We start from the raw sequence: 18510 nt of genomic DNA, 5'->3' as shown, positions 1-18510 counted from the left end.
AAGCACTTTGTGTTACAGAAATACTGATTTTTCCATTTAACTTGTCATCTGCAGTATCTCAGCCTATAAGATTTAGTATTCCATTGACAAAATATTTACAGAGCTTTATATTCATCAGGCAAAAGGTTTATGTAGAGCTAAATAATACATGCAGTCAATGAGTTTTGTCCAGAAAATGAATAAACTTAATTATATTGAACTTCTCATTTACACAAGACTCTTCTGAGCTGAGGTACATGGTCACATTTTGCAAATTTGTATGAAAAAGCAGCTGCTGAGGCTCTACAGGGTCAAGAAATGTGATCACTGATGAGTAAATGCAGAACCTGACCCACTGGTTCTAATTTATTCTATCTTCTACTAATATGTAGCTGAGGTCAGTCAGCTTGGCCCAGAAATCAGGTATTTTGTTTTTGTTCAAAAAGAAAAACACGTTTTTAGTCATCAGCCCACACTCTGTGACGTTGTTATAAGATTTTAAAAGGGAAACTGGAGACAATGTTAATCTTCTGATCTGGGATGCAAAGCAAGCTGTCTTCCATTTTATTTTGCTAAAATGGATTCCTGAAAAAATCCCCAAGCAATGTAAATTCTGATCCATTTGATTAAGCTTTGGTGTATTTAAATCCTTGGTGTTACCATAATTCTAGATGAATATTAGTAAATGAATGGATTTCTTTTGTGGGTATCTTTTTGCAGTAGACAGGTAAGAGTGGTTTTGAATGAGAACATTTACAATGTGACATTTAACACAAAGCATGCCAGCTATTTCATGGGTACAGATATGGACTTAGCTATCGTCTTGCTGGGTAGTTAACACACAGAGAAAATATACTTTTCTATTAATGATACACTAGGAATCCCTACTCCAGTTGTTTCAGATTTTTAGAGGGAGAACAAATCTTGAAGAGGAACAGGTCACCACGAAGAGTAGAGAGCAGGTGGCAAAAGACTTTTGAAATCTGTGATTTAATCCATCCGGGGCTTTGCTTTGGGTCTCAAGGATCAGGTGAAGCCATAACTGAAGTGAAACTCATGGGGGTGTAAATCTCTACAATGCAAAACTGCCAGAAAAGTTAACTGCAATCGCACGTGAATCAGCTTTTTATACAGCCTCACTACTGCCTCAGTGCCTTTCTTAGCCAAACCACAACTCTGTACTTTTCTGGTGTGGGCTGTTGATTTTTTTTCCCCTCTGCCATCCAAGCCACTCAACCCAAGTGCGGATCTTTGGTACCCTTTGTGTTCTGGTAAGTCCCATATTGTTCACTGGCTTCTGAGTCAGCCTCTCTGGTTCATAATCAGTTGCCAGCATTTACTGAAAGCAAAACATTTCTGGCTTGATGCGAAGCCCAGGGGAAAGACTCCCACTGCCTTGAGTAGGCTTGGGATCAGATCTTCTCAGAGACCATTTTTCGAGGAGGCCATGTGTAGGGAGAGTTTAAGTATCTGAGTACAAATGCCAAAAGGGAGAGTGCAAATCTAAGTGCTTGTGTAAATCGGTGGCTTGTACCAACGAAAAAGATCTGGCCCAAGTATTACCAACCAACACATAAAATTACAAGAAATTATGTCGTTCAGCACTTGACTACTCTCCCCCTTTCCAGACAGAATGCAGCCACTAGCCAAGTCTCGCTGAATAGACCATCCATTTGTGAAGTATTCTACAGGGTCTCCTGTCTGAAAATTGCTACACAGCTATTGAAGAACTATAGAAACACATGCACTCTCGCTGATGAAAAATACCACAGGAAACTGGTTAGAGCCATCTGTCTAGTCTTGTATCCTGCCTCTGAATGGCCTGTATCAAATGGGTCAGGAGAAGGTGCAAGAAACTCTGCAGTAGGCAGCTATGGAATAGCCTGCTCCTAGGGACAGTGTCCTCCTAACGCAAGCCAGTGAGAGGCTGCCTTATGGCCTGAAGCATAAGAGTGAAAGTCTAACCCTATTGACATGAATGGGAGTTTTTCCATTAATGACGATGGGACCAGGATTTTATCTTGAGGGTTTATATCTCTTGTAGAACCCTTGGATTTTAATTTTCTTTTTAGGGATTTAAAAAAAAAATCTTTACTGGATGTATCTCTGGATGTTCTTAGTCAGAACAACCTCCCATCTTTTTTGAATCCCACTAGCATCAACCTTATTTTTGCTTAATATTTTTATTATTTGTATTGTGGGAATGCGTAGGAACCCTGGTCATAAACCAAGAGCCCATTGTTCTAGGTGCTGGTACAAACAGAACAAAAGAATGTTCACCCTCCCAAAGCACTTATGGTATCTTTATTTAAAGATATTTTAAAATGTAACTTTTTAAGAAAAAAGTGTATCAGATTTATTTTTACCAGGTTATTTGTCCTATGCCTAGGTAGCCTGACATACATTAAGAAAATATGAGGGGGGGGGGGTTTCTTTCCTTACTTTAAAAGCTGAATTTCGAATGTGAAAAGAACATGCTTTATTTCCAAGACTGAATTTTTACAGCCCGTTGAAACTCATTTGCGCAAATTATACACGATACTTTTTGTAAGATGCTCCATTTCCTCTTCTGCTAAGGAGCTGATTTAAAAAATGAAGCTACTAAATGATGAAAATAGCTTTACATTGTGTGTTGGGCACTGCTGAATCACCCGTTTGCAGGAAAACAGATCTGGAAGTTCAATGCTGTATGTATGTGTAGAAAATACTACAAAATGCCCAAATCTTGCATGCAATGTATTTCATACTTTCCAACTGAAACTTGCTTAAAAGCATCCTTTAGTGTAGAATGCTTAAGAATGCCAGCTTCTTTTTACTTGATTGAAAATGGTGCTTATGAAGATGCAGTGAAAATCGTGAGAATCAAATAAAACTCTTTGAATATATCACAAATTTCAGTTATGTTCCATAATCTTTTAGTTAGCTAGTTAATTCTCTACTGAAGAATACACAGTCTTGATAGGTGAGGTAGGAACCCTGTTCTAACACATGTAAAATAATAAAGGTCAATTTACTGCAAAATGAAGAGAGAGATTCCTAGTGCGATGGGAAGGGGGTCATGGTAAATTATCCTGTATCCAGAATTCTGCTGTGCAAGGCCCAGTCCTTGTGAAGTTTTTTATTAAATGTAACTATTTGCTGACGAATAAGACAGTACATTTGACAGGTGTGGAGCTGCTCTGTAATAATATATGAATACTGTTGAGCTGGTTATTGGGAAGTTCACTGTATGAATATACTGGTTAATTTAATAGCAGGCTGTAAGAGAAACAAGCAGGATGGAAGAAGAATAGTTCAAGATAGGCCACCCCTCTGCAAACACTTGAGACTTGTTGCAGGACAATGGCAGAGCCAGAGGCCCTGAGAAGGCTTTTTGTAGGAAATATTTCAAAAATAAGTTTTCATTCCAATTCGAAACAAAAGCTAGAAAATTCAACATTTCCTGTATCGAGGAAATTCTGAAAAATGTTGTTTTGGAAAAATCCAAACATTTGTTTGATTTCTCTGAAACAAAATGGAGCATCTGGCTGCCCTGACTCCCAGAGACTCCTTGAGTTGCCCCGACACTCGGAAACTCACTTGGCTTCCCCTGATATAGAGTGGCTACCCAGGAGACCTTAGGGAGGCACAGCTGTGCCTCTGTAAGGTCCGTAGCATAGACACGATTGCACCTCCAAGGCTATATCTTCACTAGGAAAAAGAGGTGTTCTTAGCTTGGCTAATTAGCTCAAGATACAATCCTAGTGAAGACAAGGCAGTTTGTAGTTTCACAAGCCAGGGAAACCCCTAAGCTGCCCCATAGTCCTTATTGTGACCTACTGACTCATGTGAAAACTACGAACTGCCTTGTCTTCACTAGGATATTACCTTGAGTTAGTTAACTCTAGTTAAGAAAACACGTTTCCCCCCTAGTGAAGACAAGGCTATTCCTGTGACAAAGTAGAGAGGTGAAGGAATTTGGAAAAGAGGAGTGTATGATATTTGGTTCTAGTCCTCTCAAATAATATTTAATTCAGAGCAACTGAGGGTTATTATAGTCATCCTGTATTTCTGTTCCCTCTGTGAAACTGCCTTCATGATATCTGGAGCAGCTACTATTTTGGGTATATTGAGAATGTGATAAGTTTCTTACCTGGCAGGTCTTGATTTTAGGGTTTTTCCCTCTAACACTCATTGGCATCACTAATACTTAAATTGGAGTAGGCAGTTTTATTCTTTGTCATGCTTTCATTAAGGCTGTTACTAGTGTGGCATGGAAAATGAATATCATACTCTCACTTTTCAGGAGCTAAGGAAAAGGAATGCCGACTCTTTGAAAAGTATGTATGTATCATTTTAGGTCAACAGATATTTTGTCCTAAGTGGTTAATAATAACTGTTTTCCATTCACCTTTTGAAGGTGCAAGCCTCTTGTTGTAAAAACACAGTTATTTTGGAGACTAAATTGAAATGCTCTACATAATCCAATCATTTGCATGAAATCTTTCTTCCTACAGTCTCTCCAAACCCAAGATCTATTCTCAGGAAAACTATGAACCTCTCAAGAAAGCACTGGAGTGGGAAGATTAGTTGGATATAGCTTTGGAGTAGAGATTTTAAAGTTACTGCAAGGAAAAATGAAGCAGATATTATAGCCTCTAAAGGCCAAATAGCGGATTAAGTCTTGGGGCTTTTTTAGTAGATTTCAAATCTCCGGTGCTGCTCTAAAAATGATCTTATTATGAAGACAATGGGGAAAAAACATCTCCTTAAGCTTCCAATAACAGATGCAGATCCAACAAATGCTAAGCGAAATGTAACCCTAGGAGTGAACAGACCATGTGTTCAGAGAATGTTTGCTAATGGTTGCTAACGCCACTTCCTGTTCCCATACCAGGAAACACAGATAGAGAAATTCCTGCTATTGCAACGAAGATAGAAATGGAAAACGAACCAGTTGCAAGGAAGGGGTAAAGGTGATGATAACCTTCTCCCTAAGATGTTTTGTAGGGTGCACTCTGTGTGTGTACTTATGCATGTTAAATCAACTTCCCATAAGTTTCTTTGCATAAGCCTGCAACTTGTAAATTACTTTGTAATATGCAATAATTAATTTCAGAAAGGGGGTGGGGGGAAATGAAGCCCCAGAGCATTCACAATCCAATCAGGTCTCCCTTGCACCTTTTCAGATGGATTTATTTGACCATGTTTCTAGGTTGAATGTGCTTCCAAATACCAACCCTTTAAAGCTATAAGTTTTCTAAAGGTTCATGAAAAACATTTTCATCAAAACAGCATCTCCCCCCAACACTTCAATTGTGTTTAGATCAATCCACCCACTCCTATATAAATATCGAGTCCCACTGTACAATATGTCGCTGCAGGAAATCAGGGCTCTTCATCCTATTCAGCCTCTCCAGCTGCTATTCATTGAAACCTGCTTTTGTAAACATGGAAGCCCAGAAACAACCCCTAAGTGACACAATTCACAAGTGACTAAACTTGGCTATTTTCAATAGTCTCAGGCTCTACATTATTTACAAAAGTCCCTTTTTAGTCATGAAAATTAAACTGGAGAAGCCTATATTTCTACAGTTCCCATTTTGAAGTGGTGATTGGGGACCTGGCATTTCCTTTCCTTAGAATACAGTAAAGATGAAATCCCAGAAGAAGTGATGCAATTAAAAATTGCTGTGGCTATGGAGGGTTAACATCCATTCCAAGTGTATGATCACACAACTCAGTTTAGCCCTTGGATTTATAGACACAGGCACCACATTTAACAGCCTTCTCACATGTAACTGAAATGCTGAGCTGTTGTCTTTTATCCCTAGCCTGCTATTTTAATGACAGGTTTATGAGTCCTTTGGAAGAATCTTTTCTTCCAGGTGTAAATCACAATGGCTCTTTCACACAATTATCCCATCATTAGGCAAATACACTGCATATTTTCTTAAAAATAAATAAATAAAGGAGGGGGAGGGTCTTTGAAGGTAAACACCAAACTGCTCCTAGGCTGGTTGCTAATTCAGGGCTAATTAGAAGGGCAAATGGGTATTTATTTTAAATTCATAACAAGTATAAGTGCCCATCCTATGCTGTAAGCATAGATCCCATGAATCAAAATCATACAGCAATGCAGAAGTGACTCCACATGTGTCCACCTCAGCTCAGCCACTCCTCAACGGCCTTAGAAAGAGAGAAGAAAAATGGGAATTGCTTAGAATGCTAACGAACTTGGGCTCTGATAGACCAAGCTCCAAAACTAAAGGCCTCCTGCAACGATCATACTGGCGGCAGCTCCATCTTGACTATCCAGCCCGAGCACAGTCGCCGATCCGAGCTGTGTCACAAGGCAAGAGCCAGTTGGTCAGGTAAGGAGGTTCTAAGCTGTAGAGATTAAAACCAACAGCTGGAAATTAACCCAGAAGCTTTTTGGAAGCAAGTGCAGAGATCAGGGAGTGCTGGTCCAATGTGCTGCCAATATGTAACTCCACTTAAAATGCAGACTGCAGCATTCTGCACCAGCTGCAGCTTTCCAGTGTTCACATACTTAAAGTTAAGCATCTGCTTAAGTGCCTCTCTTCATTATTACAGAATTTGTGTCAGAGTTCAGATGGTTATTAAGTACAGAAGGTCATGTCCTTTTACAGTAGTAACCACTCTTTGATGCAAAGTATAATCTCCTTTGCAGAGAAGTTGAAATTGTGTTGCCACCATTCAGCAATTCGATAGGAGGCCATAGTACATACACAAATACTATACATATGCTTTTTTTTAGTAAGGTAAGTGCGAAAAACTTGCACAAGGAATATTTACTATCATGCTTAACAGGAGTCATGGGCTGACATAAGAAAACTGAATTTGGGTTTAGTAAAAGAGACTATATCTGATCTCTCCCCTCCATTTGTTAAAATTGCATTAACACACCTGAGATGTGTAGCATCTTTGGGGGCTGGTAAGAAAAATTCAGACATTCAATAAACTGTTGTTGCTACCAAGTGCCATTGTAAATATCATTGTAAGCGTGCCATATTCTTTTGATGACCCTCCTCTTGTCATTAACCCTTTAAAAATAGGATTCTGCTGTGGTTTTTCTTGTGTGATGGAATATTTTAATACAAATGAATTACAGTACAATGCAAAACACACTTTAAAAAGTCGTAATTGTTGTGCCAATGGAAATTCTTAGACCAAACTTGTTATCTGTGATTATTTAAAACACACTGTCATTGTTTAAAAGCCATTTATTGCCTAGTTTGATTACTTAATCTTCTAACTCTTACATTTAGATGTGTTGAGTTAAATGCAGCTCCCATGTAAACGCTGCATTTATACTCGAATGAGTCCTTGGAGTTACACTAGTGTTAAACTGGTTTACTTGAGATCAGAATTGCTCCTGGTGAAAAAAATCAGATGTAGTTATATGGTAGTTTTGTTCTTCTCTCTGATAAAAGCATAAAGTGTTCGCTACTATGAGAGCATAAAAGGAGAGTTGATTTGTCAATGGTAACATTTCTTATAAGGTAAGAGAGCTTAAAAACAGGTTGCGCACACACACACACATGGTTGTGTCTATATCAGCTCACTGCGTGTGTGTATGTGATCTGTTTGTAAACTTTTTCCAGTTGGCTTTAAAAGAAGTTACATATACACAGCATTCCCACTATGTTAATGAACTGAAACATAGGTACAACGTTTGCTCTTGGTGACACCAACTGAATCCTATTTGTTTCACTTGGATTGTACCAGTGTCACTAAGAGTAGAATCTGGCCTTCTGTGTATGTGTCTATATACATACACCTGTATACCTACAGCCTCGCCCTTGGTGAACCACTGGGTATGGGACATTCTTTGACTATTAAATAGAATGACAATGCATATCAGTCACTGTGCAGTTCTTCCTCTGCAAAACTTGGATTACAGAATAGAAGTATGCAGCTCTGTAGTAAATCACCATTTTGTACACGTAAAGAATCAAGTCAATTAGTAAGTTTAAACAGACATTTTCATGCAGCTCTTATAACAGCGCTTCATTGTTAATTAAGTGCAATTTAAATTTGTCACCAGTGACACTGCTGAGTAAATGGCACCATCCTCCATCCATGCTTCTAATTTTTCCAGCAATATGCCAAAAGCATGGGATGAAAATAATTGTGAGCATAAAAGAAACCATTCTTATAAAATTGTGATTCCTGCTTTTCAATTTGTTACTCATTTTGTTTGCACTGAAATGGGACTGATGTTATCCTCTCATAATTAGTTTCCATGCCACAGTGGCATTTTCCCACCCCTAATGATCCTTTTGGGTTGCTACTTTGGTTAATGCTGTGTTTGTTGGTGTTGCTCAAGAAAGTTTTAACCAAGTTACCTCATTCTTAAGTGGTCCATTTGGCAGAACTGAGGCCTGAAAATCTGACAGTGATACTCAGACTGTGGCTCGCGAGCCGCAAGTGGCTCTTTAAGGTGTCTCCTGCTGCTCTTAGCAGCACATGATATTACAACACTGTGATTGAATTATTAACCAATCTAAGTTATTTACCAATCTGGATGTTTTACTATGTTATTAACCAATTAAGTTACGCACTTCCACTAAGTTAATAACTTATTTGCTGTGGGAATAATATGTATAAAACTAAGTATTTCCCCTCTCATACCATTTAAATATGAATAGTAGTATAGCAAATGAAACAATGAATTCACACCACGGTGGAGCTTTTGGATAATGTTGATCACTAATTTGGCTCCTGAGCCACAGAGGTCGGAGTATCACTGCACTAGAACGTCAAGAATGCTGGTTAACAGAATCACAGAAGAGATGCTAAATCAAACTAGAAGCATGTTTGGCTTATGATGTTTACCAGAAATATCTTCCATTATGTTGCCACATGTTTCTGATAACAATAAAGCAAAATGGGTCTGTAAAGTAAATTGATTTCCTCATTGTGGCCCTCAAGTAAATATTTTAACATTTCTACATTTGATGCCATGATTTCCCAAATACAGGCTACAGATCCACCAGATGCACAAATTAGAGATTATTGTCAAGGCAAATGCCACTGTACCTTGATTGAATGGGTCAGTGATGAAATTTGCATACATATAGAGTTAAACAGAGGTTTCTACTATCTGCAATGCATTTCTTTTGTATGTATCTCTGTACAGAAATTAACCATAACAATGCTTTATCTTTTTAATTCATAAAAGGACTTTTTATTTACATCAACTCTAATATACATTCAGCAATTTTTTTCCCTGCACAGATTTTTTTTCTCTTAATACTGAGACTCCAAATATTATTTGAAAGGGGATTGGATCCACTTAACAGCGTAAGGAAATAACATTTTATTGCACAAGTTTTCTGGCTCATGCTACTGCTATATATCAAAGCAAAACTGTATTAAACAAGGCTTCCTCTTTCTGGCTTTAGACAGCTTGTGTCCTCCAGGTACTCCTTGTTTCTCTGAGTGATCTATCATAAGGTAGAGTAGCAAAAAAAGAATTTTTCAACTGACAGTTAATAAAGAGCACAATTATTATCACAGTCAAAAGCAGGAAGAAAAACAGAACAACGTAAGTCACCAGATCTGGCTTATTTATTTCCCCTTCTTTTAACACCCTGGCTGTTGACATATAAAACGCGGAGGAGCTTACTTGTCTCTGTGTGCTGTTCAGGTAGGGGGTGTTGGTCTGAATGATTAGGTGAGCTTCAGTGGCACTGGTTGAATTTAACAATTCACTATACATGTTCTTGCTTAAATTGTCTTCCCCTGTAGGTGTATCAGAAGAGAGTAAAAGTGTCAGTCTTTGGTGTGGAAAAGGACCGTTCCCATTTGTAACGGGCTGAAATCCAGCCACATACTGTATAAACGTAAATGCAGCAATTCAGTTCACTTACATGGCTCAGTGAGTTTGCTTCTTTCAGTCTCCCTGGATCACATTTACATCATTAATAATCCTTAAATAGTAATCAGAAAAAAATGTGTATATATATTTATATATATATATATATATATATATATATACCTCTTGTTTGGGCACTTGTTCTCTCAGACAAAACCAGGGTTTATGCCAAATGGATTGGGTCTTCTGTGTGAACTGAACTGGTTATCTAGGATGAGTTGACAGGATCTTCTTAATTTTCCTGGGAGTGGAATGTGGCAGCCTGCCGTTCATAGAAAAAAAGACTCTCCTCTTTAACAAAACCCTGTACTGTAAGCCAAACAGAGAAGAAGAAATGCTTTGTATAGCAGCACTTGCTTGTTTTGAAGGGAAGGCACAACAGATTTCCAGGTGGTTATCTGAAGAGCGATGCACACAAATCCAGTGTTAAATAAGATCCACGTCCACCAAAAGAAGCAGCTTCCTCTTTGACATCTAGTTGAATTCCCAGTTGCAATTCCCTCCCTCAGGGGACTCCTCACTGCTGGAATGCTGGTTTTGTGTAGCATTAGTTGACTTTCTTGATCTGTTCACTGTGCACTGTGCAGCTAGCACTGAGAAGCTTTCGCTTTCTGGATCCGCTTTTTCAGTTGCTTTAAAGAAAAAGAAAAGCCTCCTTTGTTTAAAACAAAAATAAGTTCTTAGTTCTTTTGATGCCTCTTCCTCACCCCTGCTCCAGCTGAGCTGTTAGCTGGAACTGGGATCTGGGCATAAATATGTCAAACGTGACTTTTCCCTTTAAACAGACACTCCACTACAGCGTCACTTGCTACTATGTGAAGGGAAGAATTACACAGTGGTGCTGAATGCTTCTGGAGCCTGTGATATCTTGCAGTGACTTGATGCTAAAAGGGAAGAGATCTCATGATAGATCCTCATGAGTTTCAAGGCTCTGGGTGTAAAGCTAGAGATAAGGGGAGGGAAACAAAGCAAACCTAAATTGCATCAGTCTCTCTCTCTCTCTCTCTCTCTCTCTTCCTTGGACTTTTGTTATTAAAATGGGTCTCTCTAGGGTAAATAAGAAAATGTCTTTTTTTTTTCTACATAGTCCTCAGCACCCTCTACAGCCTGACAATTAGCATGTTAATTCTTTTTCATCAAATTACTTATATACTGCCATTAGCTGCTGGCTGGCTGCCAGCTCCCCTTAGCAATCCCTCACTTCAATACATCAGATAAACATGGTTAATACTGTATTGTAACCATCAGAACTCAAAAATGGGAGGAGGGGCAACCAAGGGGGAAGAGGGAGCATTTGGTAGCTTGAGAGAGGAAACTATGAACCACTCTCTTCACCCTCAGGACAGGGATACAAGCAAACCTTAGAATGGCTTATGAAGATTATCACATCCCAATTCTGGATGGTAAAGCATTTGAATTACCATAATAAAATAATTCTGCCTTAAAAGAGAGGAAATGTAAAAGGAGGAATCTTATGTACAAAGATTTTTTAAAAAAAGTTTCTGTTCAGGAAAAGAGAGTGGTTTAGGCCCTGATATTCATTGAAGCACTTAAGTACATGCTGAACTTTAAGCACCTGGGTAAGCCCATCCACTTCAATGAGACTTCTTTTGTACTTAAAATTAGGCACATGCTTCAGACTCTTTGTACACATGCCCCTCTGGCCCTGACTCAGCAGTTTGTCTCTTTTCAGTAAAGCACTTAAGTGTGTGCTTAACTTTCAGTCTGTGTTGAAGGCCCATTAACTTCCCTGGGACCAGCACTTCCACAGGAGGCCAGTCCTGCTCGAGGGGGTATGGACATAAATCTTTATTCATCTATTCAGGGATGAATCGTTTCCTTTTCTACATTGCCTGTTTTCAAAAAGTGCTAAATTTCTTTCTCTCTTGTGTTTGCTGCCTAGGATCCAAAGACAGGTCATCCAGAGGGCCAAGGCATGGGCTGAACATCCCTGGTTCTAGCATCTATGCTCTCCCAAGTAAAGAGCATTGTAGGGAAATGCATTTGCTCTCCCCGGTCAGCACAGTAGGAGTTGAACTGAACTCTGCCCAGCTGCCTCTCTCTCTTTAAAAAACAAAACAAAACAAAACAGAAGCTAGAGAAATGGGCGCCAAATTAGACAAATGAAATGGAGAACGTTTTAATGCTGCATACAGTTTGAAAAAGTATTAATTATAAATAGCTCCTTTAAAAAATGATCCTGAGCCTGTAAAAAAACACAGCACAATGCACAAGTGTAAAAGTCGTAACAGTGGGAAACAAAAGTAATGGATGCATTTTATTCCAGTTAAAAAATGTGTTTTCCTGGCTGTTTCGATGTGTTCTGCTTATTACTCAGAGGCATAAGATGGTGGTAGAGGACGGTGGGGCATTGCTGGGACTAGTCCAGCACTGCTGCAGCTGCTGTCTGTCTTTTGCACGCAGCATGCTGGAGGGCAGCTCAACAGGTGCATTGTGGGACTGCACCAATTGCACTCCTGCCTCAGCCAGCTCACTGCTTGCTCTCTACACTGGCCGGCGGACACAGTGCTGCATGCGTAGCTGTGCTTGGCAAGCCAAAGCGGTGGTGTGAACCATTATAACCACTTAGTGTGTGGGCCCAAAAGGATGTCACAGCCATGCAAGGGGGTGGTTCATGTAAATAAGTTCTGTGTCCTGAGAATGGACTGGGGAGCTAACGTCTTCCAGACACTGCCTGCAGGTGTTCTGGCATGCGCAGAGGCACGTAGCCAGCCAACATGGCTCCTTTTGCTGCTACAAAATTGTATCTTAAGCTCTTGGAAGCTTTCTTTGCCCTACAGTTATAACAATTTAGCTACAGTGTTAAGAATTTGCATTCAGAGCCCTTGTTAATTGTTGTGGTCCAAACAGCTGGCATTGGAATGACATAATCAGCATGTTTTACAAGTACCTTGTGTACACTGAGTAAGCACTTTCTGCTGCCTTTTTGGCCAAAATATGATATAGGCATTAATAAGAAGCCTGGGAGTAAGTCAGTCATGTTTTCGGCTAACGCCAGTGAATTTAGGCTTAATTTCAAGAAGGCTAATTTGCCCTAAATAATTCTTTAATTACAAAATTAAGCACTGATCCTTTTATTTTATTATCCTTAAGAAGGGTCTGGTTCAAAGTTGAAACAAAGCTGTAATTTTCCTCATGTGCTCATCTCTTGTTTGGTAACGTTTTTGAATTCCCATAAGTAGGATTCTAAAATGTCTGGGAAGGATGCGCCGAAGGCATGTGTGTGGACACCAGGGCTGGTGCAAGGATGTTTCACGCCCTAGGCGAAACTTCCACCTTGCGCCCTCCCCCATCCCCAAGCCCCCACCCTGAGCGCCCCCCCGTGGCAGCTCCCCCCCTGCCCTGAGGTGCCCACCCTGCAGCAGCTCCCCACCCTGCTCCCTGAGGCAGCCCCCCGACCCCAGCTCACCCCTGCTCCTCCTCCACCCCAAACACACCGTCGCTGCTTCACCTCGCCCGCTTCCCAGGCTTGCAGCCCCTAAGCTGATTGGTTCCGCACGCCTGGGAGGTGGGAGAAGTGAAGCAGCTCACCCCTGCTCTGCCTCCTCCCTGAGCACACCATGACCACTTCACTTCTCCCACCTCCCAGGTTTGCGGCTCCAATCAGCTTAGCTGAACAAGCCCAGTTCCCTCAGCCTTTCCTCATAAGTCATGTGCCCCAGCCCCATAATGCCGTTGAAAAAAAAATTAATGTGCCTAAAATGAAGTCTCCAACCCAAGTTTTAGGCCCCTAATCAGGCCATTTGCCTAAATGTGATGCCTAAAATATATGGGCCTAATAGCTTGTGTATAACATTTAGAACTGCTCCAATGTCAGTTTTTGCTCTGTATATCTTCACAAAGGTATCTTGCAAGTTGCCATCAGAATTTGTGCATTGCATTATGGAGGAGATTTTTGCCAGTGCCATCAAGATGAAATTCATCCCAGCACAGTAGTCATTTGCTCTGCCAAATCTTCCCTTTTTCTCTTTCTCTGCACAGAGCCACCGATTCAGTGGGGTAATTCAATGTGTCTGGAAGGAGAAGCAAGAGAGACTATAAACTAATGCAAGAGCCCTGCATGTGCTGAAGACTGTGGAGCATGGGGGTTCCTGAAGTGGATCCTGAGGCCCACAATTATAGAGATCCTCTGGTTCTCCCCAATCCAACCAAATGTGGGAGAGCAAAGAGCAAAGGAGGATAGTCAAGCCAATCAGTTGAGTAGTGGCTCCACTCCAGTTCTACTTGAGGAGAGCACATTCCCTTCCCTTATGCCTCAAATTACTCAGGTTGGTTGGCAGAGGTCTGATCTGGCCCTTAGCAGGGGCTCCAAACTTTCATGTAGCACTGTGGTGAGTTTCACCCTCAGCAAGGAGAGGGTTTTTTTGAGGTGGAAATATGATCTCTTAGGTGAAAAAATAAGACAAACATTCCCTTATTTCTCCCAGATCAATGATTACCTATAATCTGAACAAAATTAGTGTTTCAACCTCAGTAATTCTATGTGTGTGGGTTCCTAGAGGACAAGTTATTCCATAAATGTATTTTTTTTAAAGCATTTGGTGTTAAAGACAGAAGGTTTGGACTAGATGGGGCACTGGTCTACTCTGCTATGGGCAGTCTCCATGTCCTAATATCTAACCCCACGGTTTTATGAAATGGCTGCAATATAATTTCCATAAAGAAAACAATGGAAGAGATGTTTCTCTTCATGGGCTGTAGTGATTCTCAGCTTAGATCTGAATACCGTCATCTGGTGCCACCAAGGCTTTTTAATCAAGTTACAGGCTAGGTAAAAGGTAATTTCTACACTTGTCTGAATAAGTTCCTCTGTGATTTTGGTGGAGGGCTATAAAGCAGAAAAACATCTTTTCTCCTTTCATGCCTCTTTTCAAGTACAACTGAACGAATCTCTTTCCCCCTACTGCACATAATGCGTCCAGACTAAATATAACCATCTTCCGGAATGTTCCCTTGTTACAGTGTAACACATCATCACACTTACTGTAATTAAATGTACGAGCTGCATTGTAGGGAAGTCTGAACACTGGGGAATGAGCCCTACCACTCACCTGTCCTTTATCATTCGAGACAATACCTAACTCTCAGATCACACTTCTTTATGTGAGCATTATGGCACTGCCTTAGTTTTCCTTACCCTACTTTACTAGCATTAGGGGTTGGGGATGATGAGAAGTATTGCTGGGGGAAACGTTGCAGATCAGCACAAGATTTTTATCTCAATAGTGTATGTTTTTCATCTGTCATTTCTTCATTGTTTACACCCTCCTTTGTAGGCAAGATGCTCCACAGTTCTGAGCAATCCAAATGGATTGTCACTTATGAATTGAGATGGATTCCATTCCTGCTTCAGATTTAAATGATGACTTTGAACTCAAGTGTTCACATGAGTGAGCAGAGCAAAGCAGAAATCAGTAGGCATGATACAAGCATTTGATGTGCCAAATAAAAAAAATCCCTCTAGATAGCTGGCTGAGATGGTTGAATGCTGCACTAAAAAAACCTGCAAATCTTTGTTTGAATTTAGAAGCGACCAGACTCTGACCATGCATATGTTCTCTTTGCATTTGTTTATTGTAAACATGTAAGTGAGCATGGATAAGTCACATGAATTCTCACAGAAAGTGCATTTTAAATTTGCATGTGTGTGTGCAATAGTATATTTTGTATGGCATGAGACTCTGCTTGATTGCCTTAGCAGAGGTAAGCTTCTTACGGGAGTCCCAGTGCAGTGACAATTAAACAAACTGGACAGGATCTAATTCATCTCTCCCAGGATGGACTCTGCTAACCATGAAGATAAGGGAAGGGGCCCCTTAAATTTAAACCCTCCATTCAACCACCAAATCTTGCAGGACTGTGTTTTTTCTATGGAGGATGCCATAGGCAAAGATTGTATAACCCAGAAAGGAAAATGTGCCATCTTTTCTAAGATTTCCTAAGGTTCTACCTTCCTAGGAAAGAGATTCAAAGAAATAGGGGGCTTATTCGTGTCTTTCACTTAATTATGGAAGTTGTGCTCATTTAGTGAGGACACAGAAACAATACCACGTGACTAGTATGAACAAATTACAGCTAACCAATAAAGTTCAAATTTTCAGTATCCAATACTCATAGTGAGCTGGTCCACTCACTCAGTCAAATAAAAATGACAAAAAAGTGCCCAATGACGTGAAGGCACCCTGCTGGCAGACATTCTGAGAGCAGCACCCTAGAGTTCGACAGAAAACTAGGGAGTGAACTCTTGTTCGCTCAGTTCTAAGAAAGCCCAGCTAGCTAAAAATATGTAAGAGCAACAAATGCACTTTCTACTAGGGCATTCAATGACCCCATTTGTGAGAAGGAATAAACAGCCTTTTAATACACAAAGCTGTATCCATTGATCTCTGCCTTAGGAAGGCAGGAACCAGAAAGTGAAAATGAAGCACAGTCTAACACTACAAATATTACAATCTCTGGTGGACTTCAGAAACAAACCAATGTCATTCTTTAAATGGGATGGGCCGCTTAAGGTTGCTTGGCTGAAGAGCTGTAAGGCTATGTCTATACAGATGCCTCCCGACTTACGCAATTGTTTCATTCCGGAAAGCCACGGGTAAATTTCTGCAACTTGAAAATCCTATTCGTGGCCTATGGAACTGTTTTCTGTAAGTGTGAGTTTGCATAAGTCGGGTTTTGCGTAACCCAGGGAGCATCTGTACTTCAAGCACTACAGCTGCATTGCTGCTGCTGTGGCACTGTAGTATAAATACTTACATCAGCGATGGAAGAGATTTTTTTCCATCATTGTAGTAAATTCACCCTCTCAAGAGGCAGAGGCTAGATGGACAGAACAATTCTTCCATTGACCTAGCAGTGTCTGTATTGGGCCTTAGGCTGGCTTAACAACTTGTCTCGGGGGCAGGGGCAGCTCCAGGCCCGAGCATGCCAAGCGCATGCTTGGGGCAGCAAGCCACAGGGGGAGCTCTGCCAGTGGCCGCAGGGGTGGCAGGCAGGCTACTTTCGGCGGCTTGCCTGCGGGAGGTCCGCTGGTCTTGCGGCTTTGGTGGACATCCCGCAGGCGTGCCTGCGGAGGGTCCACTGGTCCTGCGGCTTCTGGACCTCCTGCAGGCACAGCTGCGGGAGGTCTGCCGAAGCTGCGAGACCAGATGACCCTCCACAGGCAAGCTGCCGAACGCAGCCTGCCTGCCGTGCTTGGGGCGGCGAAATGCCTAGAGCCGCCCCTGCTCGAGGGTGTGAATGGCGTGGTGTCCTTGGGCAAGTCCTTTAGTCTCTGTAGGTTAAATTCTGTAGGAATTGCAGAGCATAACTTTTAGGCACCCTGCCACCTAGTGGAGTGCTCAGCCCTGAGTTAGGTTCCCCAGGCTCCCTGTACAATACACAGGGAGTGTTAGATGCCTAGGAAAGGTAGTCACAGAAACTGGCAAGCTGAGAGGGGAAGGTGCCTAAGATAGCTAGTAGGAAAATGCAGAGAAGATGCATGGGGGGGGTCTAATCCCTGCCCCTCAAAGGTAGTTAGGTGCTTAGCTACCAAACGACAACACCTGTCAATTGCATTAAAGTTTTTCCATTTTAAAAAAGTTCTTTTTTTTTAAAGCAAATCTATCCTCCACACACAACTATATGGTATTGGAACCAAGGTGAGTACAATCCCTTTTCAGGGCAAGCACACACAATGAAAGAGCAAAACTTGGGCATGAAAGATGCTGATCAGCAGACTTCTCAGTCATTCTGTGACTTTATGGCCATAGCTGCACCTGTGTGACAAGAGCACTAAAGCTAATCATGGGCGTGTGTGCCATTCGGTACCTCGTGGGAACACCCTACACCCCCATGTTCATCCTTCTCAAAGGATTGTGTGGTATCCAATGCAAAGTTTGTCATGCTGGGTGTCATGGCTCATGATGCACTGAACATTGTTGTTATAGCAATTGTTGTTACAGTAATGTTATAGATTATAATTTCATGTATGGCGTTATGAGGCTGAAAACGTATCCTCATGGATTAAAACAAGCCCAGACAAAAACTCTCCGGAAGCAGACGGGCAGTTCACACCTCAGCAGGGCATGTATGGGAAAAACCCAGCCCAGCCTCACAGGAACAAAGGACACTGGCCTAGGCAGCAGCAAAAGGATCTGCTGGACTCTCGAGTCACCCCATTCCTTTGATCAGCATGGGACTGCAGGGGCAAAGCCAAGAGGGAAGAAAGGACATGATAAAACGGAGAAACTTTGCCATGCTCTTCCTCTCTCTGCCACCTACATCTACAGACACCGCACCAAGGGACTGAAGCACTGATCAAAGGGAAGAGCCTGGCTGAAGGGAAACCAGCCAGTCTGTGCTGAGACGCATCTAAGTTTGTAAGGGCATTGAGAGTGTTAAGTTCAGCTTAGATTGCATTCCGCTTTTATTTCATTTGACTAAATCTGACTTTTTATGTTTTAACTTATAATCACTTAAAATCTATCTTTGTAGTTAATAAATGTGTTTGTTTATTCTCCCTGAAGCAGTGTGTTTGGTTTGAAGCATGTCACAGAATCTTCTTGGGATAACAAGCCTGGTATATATCAATTTCTTTGTTAAATTGATGAACTCATATAAGCTTGCAGCATCCAGCAGGCATAACG

At 41.1% G+C, this 18510-nt stretch overlaps 1 protein-coding gene across 2 annotated transcripts; it reads right to left on the bottom strand.

Moving 5' to 3' along the window:
* Positions 1-9129: 9129 nt before the first annotated feature.
* Positions 9130-10727, bottom strand: SMIM32 (small integral membrane protein 32). Of its 2 annotated transcripts, none has more exons than XM_030572740.1 (2): positions 9986-10727; positions 9130-9729 (listed from the first exon to the last, which is right to left on the bottom strand). In XM_030572740.1, the coding sequence occupies exon 2, from the start codon at positions 9704-9706 to the stop codon at positions 9386-9388; it is 321 nt and encodes a 106-aa protein (XP_030428600.1). In that variant the 5' UTR covers positions 9707-9729; positions 9986-10727; the 3' UTR covers positions 9130-9385. The 2 variants fall into 2 exon arrangements, with proteins under 2 accessions (XP_030428600.1, XP_030428599.1); XM_030572739.1 differs by lacking the exon at positions 9986-10727 and adding an exon at positions 9858-9964.
* Between the last annotated feature and the right edge of the window lie 7783 nt (positions 10728-18510).

This window comes from Gopherus evgoodei, chromosome 8 (assembly GCF_007399415.2).
Source record: "Gopherus evgoodei ecotype Sinaloan lineage chromosome 8, rGopEvg1_v1.p, whole genome shotgun sequence".
Classification (NCBI taxonomy): domain Eukaryota; kingdom Metazoa; phylum Chordata; order Testudines; family Testudinidae; genus Gopherus; species Gopherus evgoodei.
This window is presented reverse-complemented; position numbering and strand designations above follow the sequence as displayed.